Source organism: Camellia sinensis, chromosome 15 (genome assembly GCF_055761805.1).
Source record: "Camellia sinensis isolate YWXY chromosome 15, ASM5576180v1, whole genome shotgun sequence".
Classification (NCBI taxonomy): Eukaryota; Viridiplantae; Streptophyta; class Magnoliopsida; order Ericales; family Theaceae; genus Camellia; species Camellia sinensis.
This window is the reverse complement of record NC_138975.1, coordinates 30293331-30316464: the sequence shown is the minus strand read 5'-3', so window position 1 is coordinate 30316464 and position 23134 is coordinate 30293331. Positions and strand designations below refer to the sequence as shown.

General features: G+C 38.6%; 2 protein-coding genes and 1 pseudogene across 4 annotated transcripts; 2 read left to right on the top strand and 1 right to left on the bottom strand.

Moving 5' to 3' along the window:
- Positions 1 to 209: 209 nt before the first annotated feature.
- Positions 210 to 641, top strand: LOC145812892 (uncharacterized). The gene has a single exon (XM_082908122.1). It carries the CDS (start codon positions 210 to 212, stop codon positions 639 to 641), a length of 432 nt encoding a protein of 143 aa, XP_082764248.1.
- Positions 642 to 967: 326 nt separating this feature from the next.
- On the top strand, positions 968 to 4356 carry LOC145813638 (G-type lectin S-receptor-like serine/threonine-protein kinase SD2-5 pseudogene; annotated as a pseudogene). The gene has a single exon (XR_014356832.1). The product of XR_014356832.1 is annotated as a G-type lectin S-receptor-like serine/threonine-protein kinase SD2-5 pseudogene (transcript).
- A 9051-nt stretch (positions 4357 to 13407) lies between these two features.
- On the bottom strand, positions 13408 to 16091 carry LOC114289379 (uncharacterized). Of its 2 annotated transcripts, XR_003638590.2 has the most exons (4): positions 15581 to 16053; positions 14519 to 14691; positions 14024 to 14171; positions 13408 to 13728 (listed from the first exon to the last, which is right to left on the bottom strand). XR_003638590.2 is itself a non-coding variant. In XM_028233095.2 (3 exons), exons 1-3 carry the CDS (start codon positions 15986 to 15988, stop codon positions 13608 to 13610), a joined length of 702 nt encoding a protein of 233 aa, XP_028088896.2. In that variant the 5' UTR covers positions 15989 to 16091; the 3' UTR covers positions 13408 to 13607. The 2 variants fall into 2 exon arrangements, 1 of the variants encoding a protein (XP_028088896.2); XM_028233095.2 differs by lacking the exon at positions 14024 to 14171 and having other exon boundaries at positions 15581 to 16091.
- Between the last annotated feature and the right edge of the window lie 7043 nt (positions 16092 to 23134).

The following is a 23134-nucleotide window of genomic DNA, read 5'->3' as shown; positions in this document are numbered from 1 at the left end:
AGAGAAATTTACTCAATCCCAGAGAAAATCCCCTCTAACCAGAGAAATTCACTTGTTGTCTGCAGTTTGATGGCTTCAGTGATTTGATCCAACATTATTTTTATACTATAAAAAAAGACTTGATCCAATAACCATGTTTATGTCTATATTCATAATGAATTCAACATACAAAGCAATTCTTGGAATTTAGGGTCTGCAAAAAATAGAAAATGGAGAAAGAGAAGCAGTTTTGGCTGCTAAAGATAGAGGTAAGAGAGTGGTCATGGGATGATCAAGCAACCAATGGCGGCTTATCAAATTGGGATGGAGTGAAGAGCAAACAAGCCCAGAAGAACCTCAAGTCCATGCGCCTCGGCGACCTTTGCTTCTTCTACCACTCCGGTCCTAAAGCCCGCCGCATCGTCGACGTAGTCTCCGTTGTCCGAGAATGGTACGAAGACGATGGTAGTGCGGTGGATGTGAGGCCGGTGGGGGAGATGAACAGGTCGGTAGACTTGAAGGAGTTGAAAGGAGATGATGGGTTGAAGGGTTTTGGTCTGTTCAGGCAGCCCAGATTATCGATTGTGCCGATTCCAAATGATATGTGGGATTGGATTTGTGAATTGGGTGGTGGGTTTGGAAGAGGTGAGGCGTACGTCTGAGAGAAAGAGAGAGAGAGGGGGGTGAAGATTTGAAGCTTATACCAAATTTCTCTGTAATACATGGGTATGGGGTTGAGGGACCGTAGACATTATAAAATAATATTATGAATCTCTTCCATTACTAAAATTGGAAGAGGGACTTTAGACTAATTTTTTCTAAAATAAAATATCACATCTAATTTATAATCATTTTATTTTTTTGCAATTACAAAAAAATAATCAATTTCTTAAATTTAATTATTTTAACTAAGGTAAAATAATTAAAAAAATCAAATAGGCTACTTCCAAGCTAGGCCATTATTTGCACTTTCAGCATCATAGAATTTTTGGAAAATTGGATGTGTTCACCTAATACAACTTTGTCTTCTCTTCCCCAGTCCTCCACCACCTCTCTATGTTTCTTTGCCTTTCTTGCTTCGCTCTTTTAACAGAGAGTGGACGCGTGAAACGGAGCATATTCATCTGATTCTCTCTCTCTCTCTCTCTCTCTCTCCCTCCTTGTAAAGCTCAGGTAATTTCTGAGAACCCATCGCTGCAAACCCTCTTGTTTCTTCAACAAATTCGAAAAAAAAGGTTAGTCGTGTCTCAGTGGTCTGCTCTGAGTGCCTTTTTTTATGCCCTTTATTGTCAGCTATGTCAAACCCTTTTGCTTATCTTCTGATAGAATTAGTTTCTATTGACAAACAGAAAGAACCCATCAATTATCTCTCTGAATTTTCTTTTGTTTAGCTTGTTTCTGGTTCTTTGTTTATGCCTTTTGTTTGGTTTGAATACATGAGATAGGGTTTTTATCTATTCCAATTTTGTCTTCTCAATTCATTGGGATTTACTTAGTATCAATTCAAGAAGAATTATGTAGTTATTTACATGTTATTTTCTTGAAGCTCTTATCATATGCTAGATTTTCATAAGATCCCAATTCTTTTCTCATTCTCCCCCTTCTGCAACTAATTACCCAGACCCATGAAATCTTTTTGAAACTATTACTTTTCCTTTTTCTTTTCATTCCCCAATTTATTTATTTTTAATATTAAAAAAAAAAACAAAAACCCTACTATTTGAGTCTAATTTAGGTCAATTAAGCCAGTCATGGTTTGCTTCCATTGTGTTAAGTCCTTGTGTTTTTGTTTCCTACTGTGGTTTGAGGTTTGTGGTGCTAGCACTCAATCTGTTGGGCAGATTAATCCTGGGTTTGAAGGGTCTCAGATGAATTGGGTCGATCATGACGGTCTGTTTCTTCTATCTAACAACTTGATATTCGCTTTTGGATTCTATGCCTTAGATGGAACTTTGTTTTCATTGGTTGTCATCCACATGAGTAGTTCTCGAATAGTTTGGACTGCCAATAGGGAGCAACAGGTCAAAAATGATGTTAAATTCGTGCTTGATGAAAATGGAAATGCTTACTTGGGAAATGCAATGAGTGTTGTTTGGTCTACGGACACGACAGGGAAAGGGGTTACTGCCATGGAATTGCAAGACAACGGGAATTTAGTGTTGCTTGGGAGCAACAGAAGAATTCTTTGGCAGAGTTTTAGTAGTCCCACCGATGCCCTTTTGTCTGGCCAAGAATTTGTTGTAGGAATGAAGCTTAAAAGCGATCCTTACTTCAATGACTTGCATCATTATCTTGAATTCAAGACAGATGATCTGATATTGTACGTAGGATATCAAACTCCGCAACTTTATTGGTCCATGTCAACTGATAGTCGGAAAACCATCAACCAAGTCAATGACACGATCTCCTCTGCTTCCCTTGTTGCCAATTCGTGGAATTTCTATGACCAAAACCAAATTTTAGTTTGGCAGTTTAACTTCTCAAACTACAATGACCCGAATGCTATATGGGCTGCTGTTTTAGGCACAGATGGGGCGATCTCTTTCTACAATCTTCAGAATGGAAAGTCTCCTGGACCCGAGCCAATTACAATTCCGCAAAACTCATGCAGCACTCCTGAGCCTTGTCCCCCATATAATGTGTGTAGTTTTGACAGCCGATGCCAATGCCCATCGGTTCTCAAATCTCGTCCCAAATGCACACCAGACCTTAACTTCCTTTGCAATGGCTCAAAAAAAAGTGTGGTAGAACTGGTATATGTTGGTGAGAGACTTAATTATTTCGCACTTGGGTTTGTTAAGCCCCTTTTGAAAACTCATCTGAGCGGTTGCCAAGAAGCCTGCCGTGAAAACTGCTCATGCCGTGTTCTATTTTTTGAAAACACATCAAGGAATTGCTTTCTGTTTGACCAGGTAGGAAGTTTAAAACGTGCTGAACTTGGTTCTATTGGTTTTATTTCATATATCAAGGTCCATAGTGGTGGTCTTGATGGAGGTAATGAGAGTAAAGAGCACAAGCATGTTGTATTTGTAGTTATCATAACCATTGCGACTGTCCTCATAATTGTAGGTCTAATTTATCTAGGATTCCGGTTCATCCGAATGAAAAAGAAATTAATGAAACGTTCTCAAGAGACCTCGGAAGAGGATGATGTCTTTGATGGTGTTTCTGGGATGCCTATACGCTTCAGTTACAATGATCTTTGTAATGCCACAAAAGACTTCTCCATGAAGCTTGGCCAAGGAGGGTTTGGCTCGGTTTACCAAGGAGTGCTTCCAGATGGGTCCGGAGTGGCAGTGAAAAGGTTGGAGGGAATTGGGCAAGGGAAGAAAGAGTTTAGAGCTGAAGTTAGCATCATAGGAAGTATCCATCATGTCCATCTGGTCAAGCTTAAAGGCTTTTGTGCTGAGGGTACCCACCGACTTCTTGTTTATGAGTACATGGGAAAGGGGTCTCTTGATAGGTGGATCTTCAATAAAAACGAAGAAGATCACGTGTTGGATTGGGAAACAAGATTCAATATAGTTTTGGGTATGGCAAAAGGATTGGCCTATCTCCATGAGGAATGTGATGCGAAGATTGTCCATTGTGATATAAAGCCTGAAAATGTTCTCCTTGATGATAATTTCCTTGCCAAAGTTTCAGATTTTGGTTTGGCAAAGCTAATGAAACGGGAACAGAGCAGTGTATTCACAATGGTAAGGGGAACTAGGGGGTACCTTGCACCGGAGTGGATAATGAACTATGCCATATCAGAAAAGAGTGATGTGTACAGTTTTGGCATGGTTGTCATGGAGGTGATTGGGGGAAGAAAGAATTATGTCCCGGGGGAGAGCTTAGAGAAAGCCCATTTTCCATCTTATGCCTTCAAAATGATGGAAGAAGGAAAACTTAACGAAATCCTTGATCCGAAGCTTGATATTGATAAGAACGATGAAAGAGTTGTCAATGCAATCAAGGTTGCTTTATGGTGTATACAAGATGACATGCATATGAGACCATCAATGGCTAGAGTAGTCCAAATTCTTGAAGGCATTTGTGTTGTATCTGAGCCCCCGAGCTCTTCTCAAGTGAGTTCCTGGATTTATTCAAGCTTCTTCAAATCTAATGGTGAAGAGGGCATTTTCTCAAGATCAACCAATGACAATAGTGTTGTGTTGCCGTCAGAGGTTCAGTTATCAGGGCCAAGATGATAGAAGCAGTTGTCGAAAATGTTGAATGGCATGTCCTGTATGTAGCCGTTTCATACACCTTTTTTAAAATTTACAATTTTTGTTTTTATTTGATGTCTCTGCGTAGTTCTAATTATTGTGCTCAAGTCTCGAGCTTTGCAATACTTGCATTTTTATGAATGATAAGTTTGGTTGCTTTTTCTGATTGCTAAGACCACTATAGCTGTAGTTCATATGTTCCACAGCCAGCCAAAAAACTGGACCTACACCAATTAACCCAGAACAAAGCATTATAATGCCAACTTATTTCTGCTTCCTCAACCGGTACTGATTTATGAGTGAATACAATGAAAACACAATAGCCAAATACCCGTTAGGTGTTAGTGAATCCGAGGATAGAAGTCAAATGATACCACTGGGAAAGCGCTTCGAAACCTTTGGGTTGATACTGACATACTGTGACGAGTGGATAGAATATCAACCTGATTAAGCAAGCCCATGTTGCATTGCTAAACCTGTGAATTGAAGTTTGTGTGTCATTTGGGAGATGGGTTTTGAGATACATAAAATTTGTTTGGTATTGTTATCATTTTCAATATTTTTGTTTTTCATGTTTTTAGAAATAAAAACAATGAAAAGACCCAAAAAAAAAAAAAAAAAAAAAAAAAGAGACCCAGCATTGTTGTCATTACCATTTTCAGTTTTGTGTGAAAACAATTCTCTAATATTCAGGAAACAACTTAAAAATGGTTTTCCAAAAAATGTTGTTTTCCGAAGAAAAAAAGAAAAAAAGCAACGGTTTGCCTGCTCCATTTGGGAAGAGTTATTTGGAGCTTTGTTTGGCCATTTTAGTCATAAAAGATAAAATAGGCTATTTTAGCCACAAAAAAAAAATATCACATCCAATTCATAATCATTACACCATTAAAGGCCATTTCATTAGTCAAATTAAGTAGATTCATATCTCTATTTATAACGCTAGTCAACGTTAATCTAGGCCTACCCCATCCCCTAACACTTCTATCTATCGTTACAGCATCGCATCTCTTCACTACTGCCTCTGTTGGCCTCCGTTCAATATGACCAAACCATCTCAAACGATTCTCTCTCAACTTATCTTCTAACGGTGTTACTCCTACATATTCCTGAATACACTCATTCCTAATCCTGTCTTATTTAGTCTTACCACACATCCACCTTAGCATCCTCATCTCTTAGTCTTACCACACATCCACCTTAGCATCCTCATCTCAGCCACACTCATCTTATCTACATGTTGTTTCTTGGTTGTCCAACACTACGTCCCATACAACATAGCTGGTCTAATAGCCGTTCTATAGAACTTACCTTTTAGTCTAGTGGGTATTCGTTTATCACACAATACCCCAGACGCACTTCTCCACTTACACCATCCCGCCTTAATCCTATGGGCCACATCTGCATCAATCTCTCCCGCTGTTGTGATAATCGACCCTAAATAACGAAAATGTTCACTCTTAGGCAGTTCTTGGTTCTCAATCTTCACTTCTCCTCTGCTTTCATTGTTACTGTTACTAAATTTACACTCTATGTACTCTGTCTTAGTTCTGCTTATCCGAAATCCTTTAGATTCAAGAGCTTTTCTCCAAATTTCCAACTTTGTGTTAACTCCTTCTCTAGTCTCATCCACTAACACAATATCGTCTGCAAAAAGCATACACCATGGCACATCATCCTGAAAATTTATCGTCAACTCGTCCATAATTAAAGCAAAAAGATAAGGACTTAAGGTAGATCCTTGGTGTAACCCTACAGTGATAGGAAATTCATTTGTTTCTCCAGCTGGCGATCTAATAGTGGTCACCACCCCTTCATACATGTCCCTAATCACGTCAATGTAACCTTTTGTCACCCCTTTCTTCTCTAACGCCCACCATATTATATCTCGGGGCACTCTGTCATATGCTTTCTCAAGGTCGATAAACACCATATGAATGTCTCTTTTCTTTTCTTTATACTTTTCTATAACTCTTCTCAAAAGATAGATCGCTTCCATTGTTGACCTTCCAGGCATAAACCCAAATTGATTCTCTGACACCTCTGTTATGTCTCGCAATCGGCGTTCCATCACCCTCTTCCACACTTTCATTATATGACACATTAGCTTAATTCCTCTATAGTTGTTACAATTCTGGACATCACCTTTATTCTTATAGATTGGCACTAATATACTCTTCCTCCACTCATCTGGCATGTTCCTAGTCAACAAAATTTTGCTAAACAACCTAGTCAACCAAGTAACTCCCTTTTTACCCAAACACTTCCAAGCTTCAATAGGGATATTATCAGGTCCTAAAGCCTTATTTGATTTCATCTTCTTAAGTGCAATATCTACTTCAAAGTTCCTAATCCTGTGATAGAACCTATAGTCTTGATTTATCGTATTACTGATTATTTCTTCCCTTATTGTCGTACTTCCATGTTCCTCATTTAACAATTTCTCAAAATAATTCTTCCATCTTTCCTTAATCTCATCATCCTTCACCAATACCTTAAAACCTTCACTCTTGATGTACTTTACTTGATTAAAATCTTTTGTTTTCCTCTCCCGTATCTTAGCAAGTTTGTGTACCCTCTTCTCTCCCTCCTTACTATCTAGTCTAGTGTATAGATCATCATAAACTTTCAACTTAGTCTCTCTCACTACTTTCTTGACCTCCTTAGTAGCCAATCTATAGCTCTTAAGGTTTTTCTCAGTTCTATCCTTCTGCCACTTTTTAAAGTACTCTTTTTTTGCTTTAACTACCGCTTGGACCTCTTCCCTCCACCACCAAGTTTCCCTAGAGCTGGGTCCCGTTCCTTTCGACTCTCCAAGTACTTCCCTTGAGATTCTCCTCATACAATTGGCCATCGAATTCCACAGTGTTAGCATCACCTTCTAAGTCCCAAGTACCTTCCTTATCCATTCGATTCTTAAATATTTCTAGTTTATCCCCTTTTTAGTCCCACCATCTTGTCCTACGATGCCCACCATCCTTCCTAACTTGGTATTGCCCTCTAAAACATAAATCTAGTACCAAAATCCTATGTTGAGAGACCAGACCCTCACTAGGAATCACCTTACAATCATTGCATTTTAGGTAGTCCACTTTTCTTACTAAGAAATAGTCTATTTGGCTCTTCACTAATCCACTCTTAAAGGTTATCAAATGCTCCTCTCTCTTCTTATACATAGTATTGGCCACCACCAGGTTAGAAGTCAACGCAAAATCTAAGATTCTCTCTCCAGCCTCATTTCTGTCACCAAAATCGTATCCACCATGCACCATTTCATAACCTACTTTATCTATGCCCACATGGCCATTAAAATGTCCACCTATAACCAGATTTTCTCCTACGGGTATCTCCTGTAAGATCTCATCCATTTGCTCCCAAAAATCTCTCTTAGTCTGATCATCTAACCCTACTTGAGGGGCGTAAGCGCTAATAATAGTCACTATATTCCCTCCAATAACTAGTTTAATTAGCATAATCCTATCTCCTTTCCTAGTGACCGCCATCACACTTTCCACAAGACCCTTGGCAATTATGATTTCTACCCTATTCCTGCGTCTATCCTTACCACTATAATAAAGTTTAAAACCAGTCTCCTCAATTTTCCTAGCTTTCTCTCCCGTCCACTTAGTTTCTTGTATGCAAGCTATACTAACTCTCCTCCTAATCATAACATCTACCAATTCCATCGACCTACCAGTTAAGATTCCTATGTTCCAAGTGGCTATCCTAAACTTATAGTCTTGGACTAGCTTCTTTACCCGCGCCCGTCCAGAAAAACGCGGAAACCTTTGCCCATTTTTCACCGCACCCAGGCGTCGATGCGGCGCCCCTTGCTCACTTTTCGAAACACCCGGAGGCAGGCGCAACGCGTCACTTGAGGGGAACGACTTAGCATTTAAACGATTCAAAGTAGGATTCATTTTCTTAAGGGATCCGGGCGGCTTTTTTACGTGTTGACTGTCGGCTACCTAACACACAACCCTCCTTCTTAACCCGGGCTTGGGACCGGCGGAGTTGTTAACAACCCCGGCGGAGTTATAATCATTACACCATTATCTCACAAAAAAAGTCAAAAAAATCAAAAAGTCAAAAAGTCAAACCAAGCTTTTTAGCTCAGAGTAAAATAGTCAAAAAAGTCAAAAAGTCAAAAAGCCAATCCACTTCCCAAACGTAGGCATAATTGTTCTATGTTGCTGGTTATAGTGACGGAGCCACATGGAGGCTAGGGGTCACGTGCCCCTGAATTTTGAATTTATTTATTTTTGACATATGTATATAAATAAAATTTTAAACAAAAATAATATTTAGAATAAAATGGCAATGGTATTTCTAAATTTATGAAAATAATAGTGATTATTTTATTGAAAATGAAGGACTACAACAAATTATATTTTTATGTATAAAAATTTTGTGAAAAAAACTCAATATAAAAGCAATATCCATCATTATTGATATGTAAATATAATTAATCTTACTATATATGTAAAAGTTACTAGAGTGATAGTTATATTTACACGTGGAGTTCATCTTTCATATGTTGCTTTACTATTGGTTGATATCATATGTTAATGATGACGTGATATCACTATTATATGAAATATTTACTCAAATTTTGTAAAAATTTAATTTATCTTATCATTATATAATCTATTTTAAGATTTAAATATATGACTTTTTTATATTGTTCCTCATATACTAGTTATACGTAATTTTTCGATTTTACTCGAAGTTAATTATAAAATTTTACGTGAAGTACATTTGTAATAATTTATTTAAGTTTTTGTACTTAATATTAATTCAAAAATTATTATTATCTTCTTATTGTTAGTTATGAAAAAAAATTATAATTATAATTAATAAATATCCTTTCTGATTTAGTTTTCTGTTTCCGCCACTAATGTTGAATTACTGGCAATTTGTTCAAGACACTGCAGCAGTGTATGCACACAAGTATGATAGAGGTGGCGATGATAAAATAGATGTCAGTTGTTAGTTTGTATATACCTCTGCTCCGAATAATATTCAAGATCCTCTGTTTTCAATCATCTAATAAATCGCTTAAAAAAAATAGTTTCTTTTTCCATTCATTTCAAAACATCCATGATTGCTTGAATGAATACTTTGGGGCATAGTTAGATCAAGGAAAATTACTTTAGGCTGCATCAAATCTTTGATGAGGGATTTGTAGAAGGGAAATGAAAAGGATAGGAAAAATGAATGATTTAGAAGATAACTTTCATTCACTTTTTCCTTCCATTTTCCTTTTTCTTTAAAAATTCCTTATAAATCCTTCGTCTAAATCACAATTCACTTTTTCTTTTCATTTTCCTTTCCCTCATCAAATTCTTATCTAAACACAACCTTAATGCCTCTTTCATTCAATTTACATTAAAGTGATGTAATGTTTAATTTTATTTATCATTAGACATAAAAGTCAGGGCTTCTAAATATAGGTAAAAGCCATTCACTAAGTCATTCAACCTTAAAGTTAGGACTCTTTATAGTTATGTGATGAATATTATGATTTTTGTACATATTATTTATTTATATTTTTTCCATGGTGAAAAAGCTATATTATTTTGTGATTCATGTTTAATAAAATTGATAATGTAGTTACAAAAAGACACCATATATACCCTATTAGGGATATGAATAGTGACATATCTCAATAATTTATGGTAGGATTGACAGAGTACATACATTTTATCATCAGCAGCTCCAAGTCTTATTATAAAAGCCAACTTCCAAATATCAGAAGACGCGGGGAGAATTGATGTAAAGGAAATGGGAATGTTTGAAAATAAAATTTAGGAACATTTATTTGTGAAAATAGAATTCAGTCAAGCTCATTTTGAGGGGAAAAAAATAAAATAAAAGAAAGATTCAATAGTGTATTTTCATGTATAATTAATAATAATTGAGAGACTTGATTAATCCATATAATGCACAATGGGTAATAATTCAATTTGTTACACTTGACTGATCATTCCCAATAAGCAATTGCACATTAGAGGACTGACTTTGCATGTATATACATATATGGGAATGACTTGCCTCCGATCTAGTCGGATTAGAGGGTATTGTTGGGCTCGTGAGAGCCTATCATGATACCGTTTCGATAATCTGAACTGTTCAATATGTAGAACTCGTCGACTACTATATGTCTGTAAAACAGCATGTTAATCGGATATGGATAGCTATTTCATCGGATCAGATTTTTGTCAATCGTTTATTTTTTCAGTGTCTATTTTTTTTTATACAAAATTGATTTAATCACGTAACTATCAATATCCGATCAATGTGATTATTTACAAATATATAGTATTCGACGAGTTTTACACATTAAACGGTTCAGATTATCGAAATAAGACCCGTAATGAACCCTTACAGGCCTAACAATACTTTCCAGTCTAATTTGAAATTGTAAAGAAGCCAGCCCCATATATATATATATATATATATATATATATTTTGGATATGTGAATCTCATTATCATATATTAATTTTTCCAAAGATATTAGTATTATGTTATGAGTGTATTATAAGAGTGACCTCGGGAACCGTGACTGAATATTATTTTTTTGCAAAAGTAGCATGATTGAATTGAATCCCATCATTTTTTCTTTTTTCTTTATTATATCTTTTTTTTTTTTTTTTTTGAAAAAATAACTCGACTGAAACTCATTTTCACATGAAAAAGTTTATTAATTTCATTTTAAAGCCTCCAAATTTCTTAAAATAATAATTCTAGCAAAAGATATTGGGGGTGTTTGTTTAAATTTTTTTGAGTCAACTTATAACTTTTAATTTTGAAAAAGTTATTTTAGATTGTTTAGTTAAATTTATTTCAAACAGTTTCTGATTCTAATCACTTATTTTAATTCAAAAAAGTTGATTTTGAAAAACTATTCACCAATTACTTCTGATTATCAATTTCTGTTGTGGACATGCTAATTTATAATTATATTCTTAGATTTTTTTTATTTTTTATTTTTTTTGAAATAAAAAAAGATCCAAATGGACTATAAATTATTATTATTATTTATGAGAAATGTAGACAAATAGTAAATAACAAAAAATAAAAGTTAATTGAAAAAGATATTTCATAGTTTATTTAACAAATACTATTTAATAATTTAAATTTATAATTTAACAGTTATATTAAATAAATTAATAATTTTTAATTAAAATCAGAATTTATAATTTATTTTAATAATCACATCAAACGGGACCATTATGAGTCCACTTCAAGAGTGACGAGTGAACAATGGGAAATCACGTGGCCCATACAAAGGGGTAAGGGATACAATCATACTGGTCACAAAGTAAGAATATCTTTTAGAGGGAGAGAGAGAGAGAGAACATTAGGGGCGACAAAGACATAAGAGAGAGCCAATCAGAAGCCCTATCTTTTGTCAAGGACTTATCATATGAAGATTGTTTGTCATGTATCAACCTACTTTAATTGAAAACTAGAAACATCGGATACATTATTGTGTCTGAAAAAATTACATGTTGGGTATATATCAATTGATCATTTTCTGTGAGAGAGATATTTGCTGCCATCAGTTCCAAGAAAATTAAGGTAACGTTTGATAGAATTTTCTAAATATAATTTGAGAATAAAATTATATTTTGAGTTTATAAGTTTTAAAATTATGATTTGAGTGTAGAAAATTTGTTTATTTATAAGTTTTGAAAAGAATTTTGAATTGAGTTTTGAGTTGAGTGTTGAATTGAGTTTTTAATATTTGATGTGACATGTGAAATAAGAAAATTTGTTTGGTTATGAGTTTTGGAAAAAGTTTTCTAAACTTAATTCAAATTGTTATAACTCATAACCAAAAACACTACTCAAAACTCTATCGAAAATTTTGATCAATAAACAAACTCTTTTTAAAATTCAATTAAAAAAATTAATTATTAACAGAAAATAACATTAATCAATTTTTTTTAATTTAAAATATTACAAAGGCAATAATTTTTTTTAAAAAATAAATATTTAATTACTTATTAAAATAACTTTTGATTGTATATTTGGTTCAAATTTTTTAAAAATATTTTTCAGTTAAAATATTTTTATATTTTTAATAATTACTGTCACAAATTATTTTCTATTTATTGCATTGTTATTTTCAAATAAATGGCCAAAGAATTTATCAAGTATTATCTATGTAAGAGTCAAACAAAAATTAAAAAATTATTTTTGTTAACATCTACACAGTTTACAGTACACAATTCAATTTTATTCAAATTTTTTTATTCGCTTTCAACAGAAAATTAGTCTACAATAGCACAAATACATGTATGTATGTATGAAAGAGTTACCCCCCCAAAAAAAAAAAAAAAACCACTGCAATGCTCAACCGGCCGGACATCCGGAGGGATGTTTAGGGGGATGTCCTGGGAATGTCCCATAGACTCAAAAAATTCAAAAACTGTATGAAAAGGTGAGAGTTTTGCATTGGAAGTTTGTTTTGGAATGAACTCTGCCAAACGTGAAACAAAAATGAATTTTGAAATGTGTAGTGGAATTAATTTTTCAAAACCTTATTCAAACACTTTATTCACGTGAAGAGGTAGAATTGTAATTAGAAAGCTGTACCAAACACAGCCTAAAAATTTAGCACAGGCTTTTTTAACATGTGGCCATGAATTTGTTAAACAGACTCCAAGCATTAATTTCCCAATCTTCCTTATTTCCACCTCTGCAATTCGATTCTTCAACACTTGTCAATACACTGACTATAGGGGTTTCAAACACCAATAACTATATTGAATCGGAGCGTTGAGATTACGACACATCAGATTTGTTAGCATTTTATGACAAATAAAGATTCAGATTTGTCCATTAATTGAAGTTAATGTTGGAATAGCTTATAACTAGAATTTTAACTACTACCCTTTAACATTTCAAGTATTGATATCCAGTAGTAATATCTAATACTAATCAACAATAAGTCTGTATTTGATAGTCAACTGCAATGAATTGTGATCAGGTATAAACAAATTCAATTTCTGAGTTCAATTCAATATATCTAATTAGGTACCAATGTATTCAACTTACCCCTGAGGGTTCAACAAATCCCAAACTCCAAACTCAGCAACCATGTTTTAAATGCAAATATACGGAAAAAATAATCATAATACAATAAGAAGAGACAAGCAGACAAAGAAGAGAGAAGATCATAACATATCATATATCTTCTCATCTCTCAAATTCACAAAAATAATTTGTACAAAATTTTATTCATTATTGATAGAAAGTTACAGCTAAAAGTCATGTTTCCTATAGGCTATATTCAACATATGATTACAAAGAGAGTGAGAAGAAGAAGAAATTAACAAAACAAAAAGAAAAAAAAGAGAAAAGGAGAAAACTGCATAGGACTGCTAATCAGGACAGAGAGTAGTTGAGTGTTACCCTGAGAAGCTGTAGTTAGAGGGGGATGAGAAGCTGCTGTCCATTCCATAATGCTCTGCTTCTTCTTCTTCCTCTTCCGTATCCCAAAGGAATCGCGCATACGAAGCTAGAACATAACTGCACCAAAAATTAAACACTCTCAATTCTGAGTACGTAAAGAACCAGTTGAAGATCAGTCAGAGGGCAATCTTTTGAAATCTGAATAACTTAAAAGGGTATACAATATCGGCTATTTTTTATGCATTCACAACCAATAATGAAGATTTAAGCTAGCATGATCACTTTAAAGAGCATATGATTGAAACAGTGCTAACAATACCCAATTGAAATTTTAAGCTTTATCAACTTTTAGAGGAAACCCGATTCATGTTGAACAAAAATATACTAGACAGAATTGATTACAAGCTATAACCTCATTCAAATACAAGCTAGATCATTTGTCACTGGCCCTTCATATAGATGACACCAACAAGCTGTTAGTAAATGGGTCCAACACTGTATATCGAACTAACATGTCTTCTTATGTGTGATCTCGTCTCGCACGTGGAGAGGCAAATCGACTGAGAAAACAAAGTATAGGAACACAGATAAAACTGAGTGCACAATAATAGATTTAACAAGCACGACAAGATTAAAACCAAGAACTTGTTAAATGAGAGCTCTAATATCATGTTAGATCATCACTAATTCTAAAAACTTAAAGCTATTAACAAATAGACACCAAGAATTGAACCAACCCAAACAGAAATGCCATCAAAATACAAATAACTTGTTTCAAACTACATCCAAAATATTTCTAGAGCAAAATGCCATTTTTAATTTGCAAAGATGTAATTTCATATTCAAGCAATGATAGTTTGAAATATGAATCTAATAAAACAAGAGCTGAGCATAATTGTAATCCCACCAATCATCAGGGTCAGCTTTAACAGCTTGATCGAAGTAATTTTCAGCACGGTGAGCATCCCTTTTAGTCTGCCATATCAAATCAGCATATAATGACATAGCATTTCCATCATTTGGGTTCTCCAACACCGCCCTCCCACAGTATTCCTCTGCTTTCGCAAGATCTCCCTGAACCTGTTCACAAATTTCCACAAAATCAACACAGAATTTACACAAACGTTAGGCTACCAGGTTGACATTTCAACATGAGAAAACTGAGTGTAAAAGTGGCCCGCAGTTTGTGAGCGGTCCGGGGATAGGTCCGGCCCTTTTAGGCCTGTTTGGGCCCGAGCCAGAGCCTAATCCAGCCCGAGACCTTAGGCCTGCATCATCATTTTGAAGCTTGGCCCAACCTGTGGCTTGACCTATCAACTCGCTTAAGACTCACTCAAAACCTGGCCCCAGGCCCTACCCGCCCGAAGCCATTGTCTTTTTTGATGGAAAACAATAAAATTTTGATTGAAAAAAATATTAGAAAAAAATTTAAAAAATTGTTTAAGTCCGCCCACGCCGAGGCCCACCCAAGACTTGAATATCCCTGGCTTAAGCCTAATTTTCTAACCAGTGGCTCGGCCCAACCCGGCCCAAATTTTAGCGAGAGCCAGCGAGGCCCAACCTGAGTTGGACTGGGTCGGCCCAAATTTACACCTTAAGAAAACATAAAAAGGCATAAAGTCCACACACAAGTCTCATTTTAATAATTTAAACTTCGTCAAATAAAATATTTATACAAAAAAAATAAAAATGATCAAACATTAATAATGATATATTTAAATCAAATTTATATTATAAAAAATGAATAATTATTCCTAAAAGTATATAAATGACTTTTTTTTAAAAACAAATATGACATATAAACCAATATCTAATCATATTATTATTATTATTTTTTTTACATAAATATTCTACTGACGAATCACCAAAATCCATTTTAAAATTGGCCTAAATTGAAATGATAATTTAAAAAAAAACAAAGAAGCTAAACCCTAACCAAAATTTGATGATTATTATTATGTTGTATTACCTCTTTTAAAAATTTCGCATAGTTTCCAAGTAACAAGGCATTTCCAGGATTTGCTTCAATCATCTTTTGGTAATAAGCTTCCGTACCATCATATCCACTAAACCCATCTCCACCCTCCAATCCTCTCCCTCCTCCAGCACCCCCGCCGCCGCCGCCGCCAGCAACCACCGTCTGCGGCCCCTTTTCATGATCAGCGTCGACCCACAACTCAGCATTCGACAACACCCTCTCCAGTGACCTTGATTTGGAACCCAATGCTTGTTCGCCTATGGTGGGACACAGAGCACCGCGTGACAAGGACTTGGTTCGAATGAGTTGGCGAGGGTGATCGGAGTCTGGCGCGGATTCTCGCAAGTTGGGTATCCATGATGAGTTCGAGATTGGAGACGAAGAGCTCCTCAGAAGCATCTTTGTATATTACGCTGTAGAGAGAGGAAGTGAAACATCCTCTGTACGGAGCAGTGAGTGGCTTGAGAGTGGGGCTTTATATACAAAAGAATAATCTTAAATTATTGGAAAATATTATTTTAATATTTTAAATTATAAAAAGATATAATAGCTATTAAGGATTATTTGGGAGGATCTAAATAAGTGTATTTTTTGAATTTTTATGAAATATAAATTGAGTATGGGTTGAATTTGAAATGATATGATAGAAAGGTAATGTAACTTAAATAAAATATTAAGTAGGATAGCGACTTTTTAACTTTTTTAAATTATGATAAATAAGATTTAAATTATTAAGAAATATCACTTCCTTAATTATAAGTAAACGGAGAATTCTTTTTTTATTTTATTTTTTTATATGATTAGTTATTTAGGTTAGTTAACATGTGCCTTGATTAGTTTTGGGATTATGAAGTTAAGAAATAGTAGGGATACTCAGCGGATATTTTGATCCGTCTAAATTGATCGAACAGAACTGATTCGTTGTATTTTAGATGGATGCGTGATGACGAACGGACAGTTGTAGATTGATTTTTTTCAATCCACCTAGTTTTGGACGGATGATAGATTTGAGGTTCCTTTGGCTACAATCGAACCGCTAAATTGTGAGCACCCATAATAATTTATAAGATTTTGTGTTTTTAATTTATTTAAATATTTTGTTTGTATTTTTAATTGAAAAATAAATTTAGATATTCTGTTGTGTTTTCAATTTGAAAATTCTTTTATCAAATGATAAATGTTGATATTTGGTATTTTTGTGTAAAAAATATAAGGCTTAATTTTATCATTTAAAAAAAAAACAAATTAAATAGTTTTTGAATAAAGAAAATAATGAAATAGTTTTAATAATGCATGATTTTCTTATATATATTTATTATTGCTATTTGACAATTTACTTGATAATCTTTTGGTTATGTTGAGTTGGATTGTTATCCAAAAAAAAATATTGATAAGTTGTTATATTATGTTCAAAATTTGTAAAAGTTTAAACTACCAAACCGATTCGCATCTATCTGCCAATCTGCTCAACCCGCATCTACCAATCTGGCAAATGCGGATTGATTTTTTTCAATCCGCCAATCCGGCGAACGAATAAAAGATTAGAGATTCTGCGGCCACAACCGAATGGCGAGCATCCATAACAACTAGGCAAATCTCCAGTGATCTCAAGGCTTGGAGATGTTTGGATTTCTTGAGAGTTGACCGTATGACCTGTTTGGTTGCCTCTCCTTCTACTAAGTCAAATCTCTTGGGGTTAATAAATGGAGAATTTTATTGTACATCATCAAGGGTGTGTACTATATGCCTCAGTAACGATCTTTATGGCATTTGTTTATGATTTATTGTGATATTAATTATTGAAGGAGTGTGTATCATATGCACCCTATCATAAATTGTCTTATTTTTACCATAAAATTTCGTAACATCAATTACAAAATGTGTAACTTTACTACAAATTGACGTAACAAAAAACGTCATAACTAAGTTACAAACTTTTGTTACACAAACCATAAAATTTTAGACATTTTGTTTCGTAATTTGTAGTGAGATTATGCATTTTGTAGTTGATATTACAAAAACAATACGTCAATTTGTGGTAGGATGCATTCTTTTAATTATGGTTTAGTGTGATGTTGGTTATAACATTATTTTAAGGGCCAATTATACCATTTGTACGGGGAGCAAATATTCCGGCGTGCCCGTATTCCTTTCTTCCGAGTTCCGTCGATATCCGATCACCTGCGAGCAAATAACGGTGAGCTACCCGGCGGTGTGTGGCCAGAAACACCCTCCGACGGTCAAATTAGCACACACCTTGGAGGGAATAGAGAGAAGGGAGAGAGTGTTTTAGTGTAAGGATTTTCTTACAGAGATGTTCGTGTGTCCCGTATGGGGGGCGCATACATGCTTATATACCTTCTGAGCCCCATATCCACTCCCTGTCATCTCCTGACACGTGGCTCTGCTATCCCATCTGTCAGCATAAACCATGCCATTCATCACCTGCTCTCAACTGCCTGTCAGCACAGCTGGAGCTCGGCAGCCGAGCTGCCCTACCTCGGTCGTACCATGCTTCATACCTTAAGCGCCTAACCGGATAAACAAACGGAGGACCGGGCTAAGCGGCATCCCGGCCGAGCCTAGCCCGGATACTTACTTTGATCGGCCTTCCTGCCGACCATACAGTCTCCTCGGCTGACCACGCCTTTCCGGGCACCGGCCACTCAACTTCCTCGGTTGTCCATGCCTTCCTGGCCGCCGGTCACTCGGTCAATCCGGCTTTGGCCATATTCGGACCGGGCACCCTGGTCCGACCGAGCACTGCCTTACCGAGCAGTTTCTGTCCGGTCCGGGGTGACACTCAGCCCGTACTCTGCCCGGCCCAAATTCTGGTAGCCCATCTCTGGGTGAACAGTCGATCATCTCGGCCCAATGCACTGCTGGGCTCTCAACTTGCTCGGTCGATACCTCGGCCCAACACCGGATCATAAATCACCCTCTCAATTGCCCCTTAATCCCGTCCGTGAAAGCGTGACTGGGATTACTCACTTCGACCGAGATAACATTTCTCCGGTCGTCAAGTCGCCAAGCCTTCACCGTGCTAATCTGCTATCCTTCCCCGGTCATGTTCCTCGGCTTACAGCCTTTTCGTCGAAAGTAGCTCGGCTGGCTCTTCGTCTCTTCATCCCGTCGCTTCAATCCTGACGTAGCCATAAATGGGGACACGTGGCGAGCTCCCATTGGTCATCGAGAAGCCAACCCGCCGTTCTTGTCGGATTTTGAATTTTGGCGGCCTTTCACTCTTTACATACACACGGCCTCCCTACGCCATTCCTTCCTACTGCCTTTCTACTATCTGACGATCCAGAGCTCAAGCCCTCTCCTCTATCTCGACTGCCATTTCTCACTCTTGGAAGAACAGCCCCCATCCTCCAAAGGTAAGGTTTTCGATCCCCCTAGTTGCTATTTTCTTCCATATTACACACATTAGGGTACAAAAACATAGCTATTAGGGCATAAGTCGTAGAATCCGCATTAAACCTTCCACTGTTCTTGGTGTTCTTCGTCTTCCTGAAGAACACTGAAGAACTGGGGTGAACCGGGCTCTGGGCCTTCTTTTGATCCAAAAAACTGACCAAACCGGGCAAACAACATGTTTGTTTCAACCAAAGCGAAAACCGAGATAACAAAAGGACTCGGCCGTACAACCGGGCTAACATCTGGTCCGCTTGGGCGACCGGGCTCCTTAGATAGACAACCGAGGTGGTTTGGCACTCTTAATGACCGAGGTAAAAACCAGCACCTTTCGCGCGACCGCGCTGACGCTTAACACTTGCCATCCTTTTCCTGCAGAGTCCGAGGGGACCACTGTCATTCCTGAGGCTCTCAGGACCGGGCAACATCCAATACACAGAGCCAAACCCCTCAGCCGGGATACCCTAAGCCGGCCAAAAATGGGGAAATTCCGCTTCCTAGTGGATACTCCGGCTGCGCTGGCTACGTTCAGGGAGGAGTACGGCGTCCCGGCCGATGTCCACCTGCAGCTCGCAAAAGAGGAGACCACACCTTGGGATAGGGAGGAGTGCCCCTTCACCGTGCTATCCATCGTTGAAGGGGGTCTTCGTTTCCCGCTCAACCCTCTCATAACCGAGTTCCTCCGCCGCACCGGGCTGGCACCCACACAGGTGTCCACCAACACTTATAGAATAATCAACGGCGTTCACGAATTGAACCAACGGCTAGGCACCAACTTAGGCCTAGCCGAGATATTGAGGCAATACACAATAGGCCACACCGGTGACGGCCTAGCTTACTACTTGAAAATAAGACCGGGCAAGGAAAAAATCATAACCGGCACCCCGGATAAAGACATGCATGACGACGATTTTTTCTGGGTGTCCGGCAACTACGAAACAGCCGAGGTACCGGGCTGGTCTATAAACAAAAACTTCGGTTCTTCATGTAAGCAACTCACCTTGCTCGGTTGGTCTAATTCTTTACTCTGCATCTAACCGGTTTTCCTGTCTCCTTTGCAGCAATCCAAGCCTTACAAGCCAACTATCAATTCCCAAACGTTGAGGCAATTCGGGCCGTGCTCAGGTACCGTCACCGAGATTGCAACGAACTGCTCGGCTACACCCCGACTTACAGATATTCCGCTCCGCGCCGGAGCAGAGTAACTGACTTCCTCAGAGCTCCTTCGCCACCTCCAGATCCAACCCTACCCGACGTCCCGCTAATCCGGTTGATCGAGGAGCAAGAGATGGCAAAGCGCAGAAGAATCAAAAACCTTCTAACCGCTACCTCAGCCGAGATACCGAGCGTTGTAACCCGGTCGCCAGCCGCCGGCCAATCCAGCAGCGCGGTGGTCGCCCTTGCTTCCCCAGCTCCAGCTGCCGGGCAATCTGCCAGAGAAGCGCGCCGGGCTGGAAAAAGACCAAGGGCAGATCCCTCCGCCGAGCTCGTCGCCGAGCTGACAACCGAACATCCAGCCGAAACTCCGGCTCCTGTGCCCGCTTGGCGTCCTCAGCTGAAGCACCGGGGACAGGACATCCCGGCGACGGCTTCGATCAAGGCTGACAAAGAACATTTGCTCGCCTTCGATCTCTCCAAAGCATTTCTCCTACCGGGCGACGTGGTCGGCAGCGACCACGTCCCTGACACCCGGCTGGTGAAATCCTCAGTCAAGTCCATGGCCAGGGTAAGTCGGCGTTCTTCCGAAAATTTCACTAAGTGTTTGTTCGGTTTTCTTTCTGCTCGGTCTCCTTTCTGATCAACTTGTTTTTTGTGCAGGCCATTCAAAAACAACACTTGGTTTTGGAGCGCATCCATCGGCTTAGGCAGAAAGCCAATGACACTGCCAGCCAGGTTGAAAGCCTTCAAGCCGAGCTCGGCCGGGCTAAAGCTTCTCTCGAGATGGCCAACAATGATAATAACAGGCTGCTCGGTCAACTGAATGCAGCCGAGAAAAAACATAGCGAGCTCCAGGCCGAGGTTGACACTCTGAAGAAGGAGAAGAGGAAGGCTTGCCGGGCTGCCAACAACGCGGGTTTCAACGAGGCCGAGAAGAATTACCAGAAGCAAGTCTTTGCAACACAAGACATATACTTCAAGGCTGGCTGGAAATCCGCTTGCGAACAGCTCGGCCAAAGTTCTGACACCGACGTATTTGCCAACCCTCCTCCAGCTTCTCTACCGGTCTACCTTGTGCCATATGCAAACGATGTTTTCAGCGCTTTACAGGCTGAGGCCGAGGAGGGACTTGAAGACGGGGACGGGGAGACAGATTCTGAGGAAGAAGAGGCCGAGGTGCCTGAGCAGCCCGGCAACGATGAGCCCGGTGCCCAAGAAGCAAGCCAAGCTATTGACCTTGATGCTGATGCTGCCGAGGACGCGTTCACCAATCTTTCCCCCTTAGTTTAGGTTGCTTTTACCTTGTTTTTGTAGTTTTGCTATCAACTCTTCTGATGTAACCGGGCTCTGTCCCCTCCGTTTGTAATGAATTTCTTATCAATGAAAATTCAAATTCAAATTTTTGCAAGTGTATGCACGGTTGTAATCAGTTCTGTCTTCAGCAAAACATCTCAGTATAACTCATCGAACCGGAATACATAACACGGTCTAAGCACTTCAACAGAACAAGACAAATTTATGAACCGAAGTAGCCACTTCGGCTGTAACTAAGTCGAACAAATCAACACTTCCAACCGGAGTAGATCATCTCGGTTGGGAATCCAAAGTTGGACAAGACACCAACTCTTCCAACCGGAGTACACCATCTCGGTTGGGAATCCTAAGTTGGACAAAACACCAACTCTTCCAACCGGAATACACCATCTCGGTTGGGAATCCAAAGTTGGACAAGACACCAACTCTTCCAACCGGAGTACACCATCTCGGTTGGGAATCCAAAGTTGGACAAAACACCAACTCTTCCAACCGGAGTACACCATCTCGGTTGGGAATCCAAAGTTGGACAAAACACCAACTCTTCCAACCGGTGTACACCATCTCGGTTAGGAGTCCTAAGTTGGACAAGACACCAACTCTTCCAACCGGAGTACATCATCTCGGTCCGTAACATTAAAACAATAATCCAAGTGCTAAAGCAAAATGACTTCTATAATTTGACAAAAAGAATTACATTCTGCTTTGCAAGCCAAAAAATTGCTTTACAAAAAGAGGAAAGTAAAAAGCTTAAAAATAATACAATTTCAAGTTGGCCGCATTCCATGGCCGGGGTATGGCTCTTCCCTCTAGATCCTCCAAGTGGTAAGCCCCCTTGCCAGCCAGACCAGTGATCTTATAGGGTCTTTCCCAATTTGTCCCTAGTTTGCCTTCTCCTGGCACCAGGGTGTTGCCCATAATCTTCCTCAAAACCCAATCTCCAACTTTGAACGGTCTGGGGTGCACTGTCTTGTTATACTTCTTGGAGAGCTCTTGTTGGTAGGCGGCCACATGGATGAGGGCTTTCTCCCGGCGCTCTTCCGCTAGGTCCAGCTCCAAGGCAATGGCCTAGGCATTTAGCTCGGGCTCAAAACTCTCGGTTCTGAGGGTAGGTATTTCGACTTCCAAGGGTATGACCGCCTCCATGCCGTAAGCCAAAGCAAATGGAGTTTCCCCGGTTGAACGTCGCGGGGTTGTTCGGTATGCCCAAAGTACACTGGGCAATTCCTCAGCCCACTTTCCCTTGGCCTTTTCCAGCCGTTTCTTCAACCCATCCAGGATAGTCTTGTTCGACGCTTCGGCTTGACCATTGGACTGCGGGTAGGCCGGGGTGGAGTTGTAGAATTCTATCTTCAGATCTTCACAAAATCCTCTGAATAGGCGACCGTCAAACTGGGTGCCGTTGTCAGAGATCAAAATCTTGGGGACGCCAAACTGCGTGACAACGTTCTGCCAGACAAATCGCTTCACGTCTTTCTCTTTGATGGTTGCCAAGGGCTCAGCTTCAACCCACTTTGTGAAGTAATCTGTGGCCGCGATGAAGAATTTCCGGTTGCCCGGTGCTGTTGGCAATGGTCCCACTATATCTAGCCCCCACATGGCGAAAGGCCAAGGACTGGTGAGGGGAAGAAGTTCCCTGGCAGGCTGGTGGATCTG